This window comes from Oryx dammah, unplaced genomic scaffold, assembly GCF_014754425.2.
Source record: "Oryx dammah isolate SB20612 unplaced genomic scaffold, SCBI_Odam_1.1 HiC_scaffold_8, whole genome shotgun sequence".
NCBI lineage: Eukaryota > Metazoa > Chordata > Mammalia > Artiodactyla > Bovidae > Oryx > Oryx dammah.
Genome location: NW_024070192.1, coordinates 44,415,986 through 44,426,284, shown reverse-complemented (window position 1 = coordinate 44,426,284; position 10,299 = coordinate 44,415,986). Strand labels below are relative to the sequence as shown.

General features: G+C 56.6%; 2 protein-coding genes across 2 annotated transcripts in view; one reads left to right on the top strand and one right to left on the bottom strand.

Annotated features, from left to right (window-relative positions):
• Positions 1-4,803, top strand: part of MYO1D (myosin ID) — a 361,445-nt gene extending 356,642 nt beyond the window's left edge. The window contains exon 22 of the mRNA XM_040244025.1: positions 2,684-4,803. Coding sequence (XP_040099959.1) covers positions 2,684-2,840 — 157 coding nt within the window. The 3' untranslated portion in view covers positions 2,841-4,803. The remainder of the gene's footprint in view (positions 1-2,683) is intronic.
• Positions 4,804-5,997: 1,194 nt separating this feature from the next.
• Positions 5,998-10,180, bottom strand: CDK5R1 (cyclin dependent kinase 5 regulatory subunit 1). The gene is made up of 2 exons (XM_040244026.1): positions 10,094-10,180; positions 5,998-9,809 (listed from the first exon to the last, which is right to left on the bottom strand). The coding sequence occupies exon 2, from the start codon at positions 9,671-9,673 to the stop codon at positions 8,750-8,752; it is 924 nt and encodes a 307-aa protein (XP_040099960.1). The 5' UTR covers positions 9,674-9,809; positions 10,094-10,180; the 3' UTR covers positions 5,998-8,749.
• Between the last annotated feature and the right edge of the window lie 119 nt (positions 10,181-10,299).

The following is a 10,299-nucleotide window of genomic DNA, read 5'->3' as shown; positions in this document are numbered from 1 at the left end:
TCTGGTATTACATTTACGCCTTTAATTCATTTTGAGTTTATTTTCGTATATAAGTGTTGTGTTCTAATTTCATTCTTTTACTGTCCAGTTTTTCCAGCACTTATCAAAGAGACTGTCTCTTCTCCATTGTATCCTTACCTCCTTTGTCATAGATTAATTGCCCATAAGTGTGTGGGTCTGTTTCTGGGCTTTCTCTCCTTCTCCACTGATCTATATGCATGTTTTTATGCCAGTACCACATTGTTTTGATTACTGTAGCTTTGTAGTATAGTCTGAGGTCAAGGAGGGCGATTCCTCCAGCTCCATTCTTCTTTCTCAGGATTGTTTTGGTTTTTCAGGGGGGGTTGTGTTTCCATATGTATTTTCAAAAAAAAAATTTTTTGAGTGCTCAGTTGCTCAGTTGTGTCCAACTGTGCAACCCCATGGACTGTAGCCCACCAGGTTCGTCTGTCCATGGGACTTTCCAGGCAAGAATACTAGAGTGAGTTGCCATTCCCTCCTCCAAGGGATCTTCCCAGCCCAGGGACTGAACCCACATCTCCCGCACTGCAGGTGAATTCTTTACTGCTGAGCCACAGGGAAACCCAAATTTTAAAAATTCTTGTTCTAGTTCTGTGAAAAATGCCATTGGTAATTTGATTGGGATTGCACTGAGTGTGTAGATTGCCTTGGGCAGTATGGCCATTCTTCTCTAATTGCTGTGGCTAGGACTTTCAAAACCATGTTGAATAAGTGTCCAGAGTGGATACTTGTTCCTGATCTTAGAGAATATGCTTTCAGCTTTTCACCACTGAGTATGATGTTAGTTGTGGGTTTGCCATATATATGGCCTTTATTATATTGAAGTGTGTTCTCTCCATGCCCACTATCTGAGAGGTTTTTTATCATAAATGGATGAATTATATCCAAAGTTTATTCTGCATTACTGTAAATAATGCTGCTATAAACATTCCTGTACAAGTTTTTGTTTGAACACCTGTTTTCACTTCTTTGGGGTATATATCCAGAAGTGGAATTGCTGGGTCGTGTGGTAATTGTTTTCTTCCTCTACAAGTCAGACTCAATCCACATTACCTTACTTTGTTGTCTGTTGATGGGAGTGTGGATGGCATCAGCCAGGGGTTGCTTAGCTGCCTAGCTCTTCAGACCAGAAAGCCGGTTCTTCTTCCTACCCTCAACACATGTAACTACTCAACCCCCTCTCTTCTGCCCAAACCCCACAGCAGCTCTACAAAGACAGGCAGGGACTCAGGGCATCTCCAACTGCAAGCAGGGCTGCAGTGCTTGGTCCGGAGGGTCCAAGGACCCCTCACCAAGACCACAGGCACAGCACCCTGGCTCCCGCAGGAATGAAGAGGTGCCCGAGTCACTGCCTCCAATGGACTCTGCTATTTTTATGCCCAAGCCTGGTCAAAAATAGCCATCTAAGCCAAGGTTTTAGCTGCAGGGGACGAGACATTAAGCAGCAGATACCTAATGCCCATGAGAGAGAACAATGGGTCTCTTCCTGTGTCCATTTTCTGCTTCAACAACACATCGAACAAGAAAGCTGGTAGGAAGCCATGTGGAAAGTCCCTAAGAACACAGCCACAGCTGCCCACTCAGTGCTCCGGCAAAGGCCAGCCTGGTGTTCCGGGCACTCAAGCTGAGCACACCACTGCCCACGGGTGCTCTTCCTATGGAGTAAAGGGTCTGAGAGATGGTGTCACCCAGGCCAGGCAGCGCCTGGAAAGCGCCTCCCTCTCCCCTGGGCCAGCCTCGGCCTGGCCTCCCATCCAGGTGGACCCTTGGCATCCCCTGTCCAACACCAGGAGCAGCCGCCGCCCAGGGAGCCCAGCCTGACCACACCCAAGAGCGCCCTGGGGGAATCGAAGGCAGTCCTGGCACAGGGAGCCAGGCCAGCCCTTCCAGACCTCCCGGCTCTGAGAAAGCCAGCGAGGCACAAGGCGCAGGGTGAGACCATACTGGCCGCCAGGTCTCCCAGCTCTTACGCGGGCGGCATCTGAAGTGCACTTGGTGCGTCTCAAGGCGCTGGAGGACGGGCACTGCTTCTACCTAGCAGGCGCACAGCCTCCCCACCCGGCACCCTGGTTGGGCACCACGCACAAACTGCCAGCTGTATGGGTAGAAGCGCCGCTCACCCTCCCTGCCACATTGCCAACCACAGAGCCGCCCCATATGGGGGCAGCACCCCCAACCCCAGGGCCGCTGGCATCAGACTGGTTCTCACAGCCGGACCCACGACAGGCAGGGCCGAGCCAGGACTCACAGAAGGCATTTCTCTTGTCAGGGACCATGGGTAGGGAAGAGCCTCCATTTACCCCTGGACACAGCACCCCTGGGGCTCTCTCTTGCCATCAGAGAAAGCTGATGATCACATCAGAGCCCTTGCCGCCACATCCCCCAGATGACATCTAAAGCGCAGGCCCTGGTCCTTGGCCTCAGGCCCGAGGGTGGTGGCCGCGGCTCCGCTGCAGCTCCGTGCTCTGTCCTGCCCCATGTGTGGGTTCTCGGGAGCTGGGCCCTGGCTCGCCTATGACTGGTTTGGGCCTACAGCCAAGCACCATCTCTCCCATCGTCACCCTCTCTGTGCCCAGCCCGGGGGGGCACCTATGTGGCCCGGGAGACTCCCCCCAACCCCTGGCCGCCTGCTAACTGCCCGTCTTCTTCTTGGTTCTTTCAGTGAGAAGCGCCACCTTCAAGTCAACGTCACCAACCCCGTCCAGTGCAGCCTGCACGGGAAAAAGTGCACGGTCTCCGTGGAGACACGGCTCAACCAGCCGCAGCCTGACTTCACCAAGAATCGCTCAGGCTTCATCCTCAGCGTGCCTGGCAATTGAGGCGCAGGGAGACGGGGGCTGCCCGCCCAGCCGCCGCTAGACGCCTGCTCACCAGGGTCCAGGCTGGGAGGGGCCCCCTGCCTCCCCTGCGGCTCCTCCCTGAGGTCCAGCCCGGCTTCTGCCTTTGATCTCTGTCTTCCTCTGTCCCGACTGTCCACGGCCCACTCAACAAATCAAAGACCCTGTGTCCTGCCCAGCCTTCAGCAGCCCCTCCAGAACAGCTCCCCTCTGGTCAGTGAAGGCCACGCCCATGCCAGGTCAGATCGGCTTGCCTGGCCCTGTGACTGGCGACTGGCCCTGCCAGGGGAGGGCTGGGGGAGCCTGGATGTTGTTTCCAACCAAAGGCAAGCCTCTGGAGTTGGGAGCGGCTGTGGGGAGGTAGCCCTGCCCTTTCTGGGCCCAGCTGCCCCCTCCTCCCCAAGGGGATGGCAACCCCACGCCCTGGTTCAGGGAGCTTCTCAGAGCTCCCCATAGACCCCCTTTCCCCAGCAGCCCGCCAAGATCACCAGGTGAGCAGGTTCACCTAGAGAGCCAGCCCCTCAACCCAGGAGCCCCTGGCCAAAGGAACCACCTTGCCCAGTGGGCAGTCTGTCCCGCTCGGAGCCAGCCCCCAGCCCCTTGACCCTCTGCCCAGAGAGCATGGCTTGGGGAATGCTCCAAGAATCGTCTTACTTAGCCATGCAGCCTAGGCCATGATTGTCTTACACTTATTTCTGCAGTTAGGAGCAGGGTTACTAACCAGATACCATGTCCGCTGTGCCACACTGGTGTCAGGAACACTAATAAAATGGAATAAAAGGGGAGCACTAGGGGGTCTGGAAGTTTTCCCCCTCCAATACCTCTGCCTCACACTCACGTGGAGAACCAGGCCGGGGGCAGGCGGGTCGGGGCCCATAGGAACCTGGGGAAAGGGAGCAATAGGAAAGAGAGCGGGGGTCCTGGCACTGCAGGCCAGGCCAGGATGCCCACCCAGGCCAGGAGAGCGGCCACCCTGCCAGTCCCTGCCCTGCAGAGTGCACCTGTGCTCCAGACACCCCGGGACCATGCTGCACTCCCCTGGGCAGCCCGGGCCTCCCAGCCTGGAACCTTCAAGAGAGTCCAGACTCAGGCACCCCATGTGGTTAAGGGGGCACTGAGAGTGGGCCCACGCCCCAGGCGGAGCCAGGCAGGGTGTCCAAGAAGGACATCCTGGCTTTTCTTCACTGTTTCACCCCTGGGGCTCCCCCCCCCACGCCCCCCTCCACGCTCCTCCCCAACCTCCACCCCATCACCCCAACCCCGCCCGGCACTCCCAGGGCCCACCACCGCCCCTAGGGCTCTGAGCACATGCACACCCCATACCATCCACAGCACAAGAGCCCTGCTGCCATCCTGGTCTCCGAAACCCAATCTCATCCTCCAAGCCTAGTCAGCTACCCGCACAGGGCCCCATTCAGCAACACCCACAGCTTTGCCAACTACCTTGACGTTATCGGTCCTCCTTAACTGGAACATCGCCTCTCCTTTCCACTTACTGCCCCAAACTTGTTGCTTTACTAGATACATGCAAACGTTATGTTTTAGACACACCAAAATAGAACATGCCAAACGAGTGCCTTTTGGAGGCTGGAGAGGAGGGGGTTTCCGGAGTCCCACCTCCCCACTTTGGGTGTGGCCTCTGGCCCTTAAGTGCAGCGCCTCCCGGCTGAGGGCCGGCATACTAGCGCCGTCCACAAGCACTTTTTCATGATGTCCTGCAAGAAGTCAGTGTGTGTGGCCACTGAGGGAAAGAATTTCAGGTGTGATCATGGCGCCGAAGGCAAAGCAGGGGGGACACAGTGATTGTAATGCAATGAAGTGTTTTCTCGTGATTTAGTTAAATGTGGTTTTATGGTTTGGTGCGTATATTCCTATTTTCCATTAAATTAACTTTATTTCTAAAGCATATTTTGATTTATCAAGAGCAATAAAGCATTAAATCTTACTCTTAAAGGTATTCTGCTTATTTAGTTGAAAATTATCTAAAACGGTGAAATTTGGGCATGTAGAAAGTCAATTGTTATCCTGGAGGCTGAAAAGAGCATTAAGCACAAGTAAGGTAAAATTGGAGGATAGTTGGCCTGGGGCTTTTGACGAAAAATATTAAATAGAAGACAGCAGTGGGGACGAGGAGCCAGGAGGGGGCCAGGTGGTGGTGTTAACCACTATTTTGAGGCCTGTACACTGAAAGTGCATTGCTTTCAACCTTTACTGAAATCAAAGCGCGCAAAAGCGCAAAGAATAAAGGCAAGGCCTGGAGGCCCAGGGCTGCAGCTCAGGGAGAGGCCTGAGTGCACCATGGCTGGCTGGTCAGCCCCTCCCTGAGCCCTCTGTTTGGAATGGGTGAGCTGCCGGCAAGCAAGGCCCTGCAGGGAGATGGGGCAACCCCAGCACCCCGGGGTGCTGCAGCCAGAGGATGCTCCCGACCCCCAGTCACTGGCTGGAGCACGCAACAACAGCTTCTGACCTAGAAGACAAAGAAGGCACCCCGATCGAAAGGCTGCCAGCTTCGAAGGCACAACCTGAACAGGTGCCCCGAAGCCCAGGGCAGCTCCAGCCCGCCGGGCGCAGAGCCCAGGGAGGACTGAGACCAAGACACCAGGTCTCCAAGGCCCAGGCTGGTGGCAAGAGTGAGCACAGACCGATGGCAATACAACCTGTAGGGGGCTCCAGCCTTGCCACAATTAAGGGCTGGGGAGGCTGCTTATCTGGGAGCTGGAGTTTCCTCTTTTGGAAACCTGCACAGAGCTAGGCTGGCGGGGCTGAACCACACGGACCCAGCCTGCTCCTGCTGGCCGGGGAACCTCGGGGCAGTGTCCTCAAGCAGAGCCCAGCCCAGCCCACTTGGGGGCCCAGCCCTCGCCAGGCCATGCCTGGGCCTGACCCTCCCTGGTCGGAGGTCCTGGGCCTTGAGACACCAACTCCTGCCCTGGCCACGCCGAGAAACCCAAGTTGACTTCACCTGGGCTTCTTTCTTAATCACCTTAACTGTGAACACAATTGTTAAGCCTTCTCCCCTAACCCTGCCCTCCTACCCTCCCCCACACCGTAATCCAATTATGTTCTGAGCACAAGAATCCTTTATAAAAATGAGCCCCCAGCCTGCTCTTGAAGGATGTGTCACAAAAAACGGTCTGTGTAATGGATGGTCAGTGCATTTTATTTAATCAGCACAGTACAAAAATAAATAAAAATAAGGGGAGGGGAATTAAATTACAGCCAAACTGAGCTTCATGACCTTGTCAGATTATAAACCACACATACTTACAAACACGCTACGCATACATACAAAAATGAGACAAATATAAATTAACAATACCCACAGTTTGGTCAAAGAATAGCTACAGAAGAAATTGCACTAAAAAACCAACATACATCGCACGTGTGTAATTAGCAGTTTCAAATATACAGCTAAGAATAGTTCCAAGTGGGAAAAAAATGGCACATTTCCTTTTCATTGCAAGTTTAACAACTGCTAGAACAAAACTAAGTTCTAATAACTGCATGGAAAGAATATATCAACCCTTCAGGTTTTACAAGAAAAGAGAAAAACCAAATCCTGAACTATTATTCCTGTGACTTGTTCTGTGCACGGGTGTAATTTTCACAGCCATCTGTTCTAAGATTATTTTTCTTAAGACACAAAATGCTCCTGGTTTGCATGCACAATATCACTGTAAAAGCAACAATTAAAGAATAAAGGGTGGGGTTTTTTTTGTAGGTTAGTTTTTTCCTTTTTTAATTGTTCTAAAAGTAGTCTTCATAGCAGCATGTCAAATGGGTTCATTGCTTGCACACTCAAGTATATCAGATTCTTTACACAATACTGATGACCAGTGCAAGAGGAGACGACCTCGCCAGGCTTCATATGGATGGAACTATAGAGAGTTCTTTCTTTAGTCCCCAACCATTCCTGAAATTTGCACCGCCTCCATAAATTAAAAAAATAAATATGGAGAGAGAGAGAAGGAAACACACAAAACTGGAATCCCGCAGGTGCGCGTTCTCGCAGTTTCAGGCCCAGCAAGGCCCACGAAGGAGCAACTCCAGAACCCCGGTCCCGGCTCTTGACACTTGGCCCCCGAACGCCACCCCTCACCACCCTTGTGTGCTGCTGGGGACCCCGACGCCCCCACCGGCCGCCTACCTCGGGTCACACACGGCAGCAGGATCCGCACAGACAGGCCGTGTGACAACTCCCGCAGGAAGAGGCTCTGCACGCGAGGTCCCCGCCGGCAGCCACGGGCTCCTTTCAGCTCCGCGGCAGGTAAATCTGGCCGGCGGTCCCGGGAGCGGCTCGGCGTGGGCCTCGGGGCGCAGCTGAGGCCCGTGCTCCCAGCTTGGGGCAGGCCCTCGCTCTCGCGAGCACCACGGGGCCGCAGGCTCGACGCCAGGCCTATTAAATCGGGACCTGTTTCACAGCTTTCTCTTTTTTATGTGAATTTCAGTAGTGCTTGTGCTGAAACGGCAGCCACCTGGAAGCTAATCCTCTGTAAAACGGCCCCCTGCCTCCCTCACCCCCAGCCTCCCCTTCCAGCCCCATTGGGGGTTGAAACTGGAAGAGAGAATTCTCTGTAGGCCTTCACATGGGTCTTTGTTCCCCAAAACCAGAGGGATCGCGGAAGGCTGGTTCCCTTCTCTGGGTCCTCTCCCAAGCCCCCAGCCACCGATCTGAGAGAATCAGAAAGAAAATTAAGTGACACATCATGGATTTTTTTTTTTTTTACAGCCACTGAGGTTGAAGGTGGAGACCCAAACCGGCAGCTGCAAATGACCAGCGGGAGAATCAGCAGGCAGTCAGGAGCTCGGCTCCCGGCTCATAATTGTCTCCAAGATCCAGCTGTCTCCCTGGGCCTTTCGGGACAAGGCTTCGTCTTCAGAAGAGACTCAACTGTTTGGAAACAGCTTTAAATCAACAGGGGGTGAGGGGAGGGATGCATCATTACCACATCACCCTGATCCCTGCCCCTGCCCCAACCCCTGCAGCTCCGCAGGGGCAAATGTCATGGGCACTTGCTCAGTCCCAGGCATGGCAGCCCCACCTGCCCGGGAGGCAGGCTGTTGACAATGGGCACCTGCAGCTGCCCTGGCCTTCGCCACGGGGTGACTAAGCTGCATGATTCAAATGAAAAATTCACCCAAGAAAGGAGTTGTGTTGTCCCTGGCGTCACCCCACCCCTTGGGAGCCGGGACCCAAAATGAAAGAACTTAGTGAGTCAAACCAGCTCATTAACCAACACTACCAACAGGGCTAGGGGTGGAGGATGAAGGAGGGGAGGTTGGGGGGTGGGGGGCGGTTCCATGCCTCCACGAAAGGAAAGCCCTTCTCCCTAAAAAAGAAAAAAGAGCAAACCAGGGTCGTGCATGGCCAAATTAGAGGACATGATCTTCACTTCAGGCCGGCTTCCCCTCGATTGAAGAGGCTGTCCCGGGGCCACGGGCGTTTGGCCTTCTAAGCCCGCGTGCAGTGCAGTCCAGGTGGCCAGCTCCAGGAGCCTCTGGGAGAACAGACGACCCAGAACAGGAGGCAGCAAAGGGCCTCCAACCAGAAACTCCAGTTCCTCCCTGGGCTGCCTGGCTGTGGGCCGCCTTCCCTGCCTTGGTCCAGCAAGGGTGCAGGCAGCAGAGGTCAGTCAGTCCTTTCAATTCCCCAGAGTGAGAGGTCGGGGGCCAGGGTGGCTCTGAATACATCTTCTGAATGTTGCACAAGGTTCGGGAGTTCAGAAGCGCCCAGAGTTCTTGGCAGGGCAGAGGAAAAGCCCAAGGAGGGGAGGTGGGAAGGGAGAGGCCCTTGGTGGCTTTGCTAGACACATACTGTACACAAAATCTGATTTAAGAATAAATTTTTAAAAATGAATTGAATCCTTGAGCCATGATGCAGGCTGGCGGGCTCACCGGTCCAGCCCGAGGAGGAGCCGCTTCTTGTCCTCCTGGCCGCTCTCGTTCTTCAGGTCGGAGAACACCTGCGTGAAGTAGTGGGGGTCGGCATTGATCTGCAGCATCTTGGAGCTCATGAGGTTGATGACGGAGAGGCAGCGGTCCCAAAAGGCCTCCTTGCAGCTCTCCACCAGGAAGGGCTTGAGCGGGTAGGAGATCTCGTTGCCCATGTAGGAGTAGGAGAGATACAGGCAGGTCAGCAGGACCGCCTGGAGCTCGTGATCGGAACCCACCTCGGAGGAGATGACATCCCGGCAGAGCATGTAGAGGAAGACCACGTTGGCCGGCGTGATGAAGCCCTGGTCCTGCCAGCCCTGCAGCAGCAGCGAGCGGTCCACGCTGCGCAGCCAGAGCACAGGGTCCGTGGGGGACAGGTGCTTCAGGCGGTAGCACCGGCGACAGAGGAACTCGCCCAGGCAGCGCAGCAGCTCGCTGGTGGACGCCTGGACGATGACCCGTTTGGGCGTCCCTGCAGAGCTGACGGCAGGGTGCGGGGCCTTCTTGACGGACGAGGAGACCCCGGTCTGCGAACCCGAGAGCTGGCTGGCAGGGGGGGCGGGCGGCTGGGCCGGCGGGGGCTGGGCGAACGTGGACAGGTTGGCGCACGACAGCGACTTCTTCAGGTTCTCATTGTTGAGGTGCGTGATGTTGTTCTGGTAGCTGCTGTTGGGCTGCACCTTCTTAGAGTTCTTCTTCTTGGCCGACACGGCCACGATCCTCTTCCACGGCAGCACGGAGATGATGGAGTGCCGCTTCAGGTTCTTGTCCTTGGCGTTCTTGCTGTTCTGCACGGCCGTGTAGTGGCCCACCGTGGCCGCGCCATCCTCAAACAGCGTGGCCTTCCGGTAGCTGGGGGACAGGGACAGCACCGTGCCCATGGTGTCGCTGCGCGCCGGGCGGGGACCCGCGCCCCTGCGCGCCCAGCCTGCCGGCTGGAGGGAAAAAGCTCACCGAGCCCGCGGCGGCCAGGGGGAGGCGGGGGCGCTCCCGAGGTCGCGTGCCGCCCCTCCGGATCTGTAAGGGGAAAAACAAGATGGTTCTCAGCATCAGGCGGGGCTCGCGCCGCGCTCCTCCGCCCCGGCCTCGGCGGCCGCGGCCCCAACCCCGCGTCCGGGGCCTTCCCCGGTTGACACGGCCCCGCCCGCGTCCCCGCGCCGCAACCCCGGTCTCTCCACTGCGGCACTGGCACCCGCTCCCGCCGCGGTCCGGATGGCAGCGTGGGGACCCCACCTCGACACTGCGCGCGGCCGCGGCCCCGGTCTCCTGGGGGCAGCGGGCGGCCCGAGGGGCAGGCTTACCGAGCAGGTGGCTCCGGCGCTCCGCACCTTCCGCAATGCGCGCCGCGGCTCAGCGCCGCGGTCCCGGGGCTCGGCGGGGCTCGCGCGCGGCGGCGGCGGCGGCTCTGGAGCTTCTGTCCAAGGTTCTGCAGGCGCCGCGGCCCCGCCCCCCGCTCGGCCGCCTTCGCCGCCGCCGCCGCGCCCGCGCCCGCCCCGGCGCGCACCTC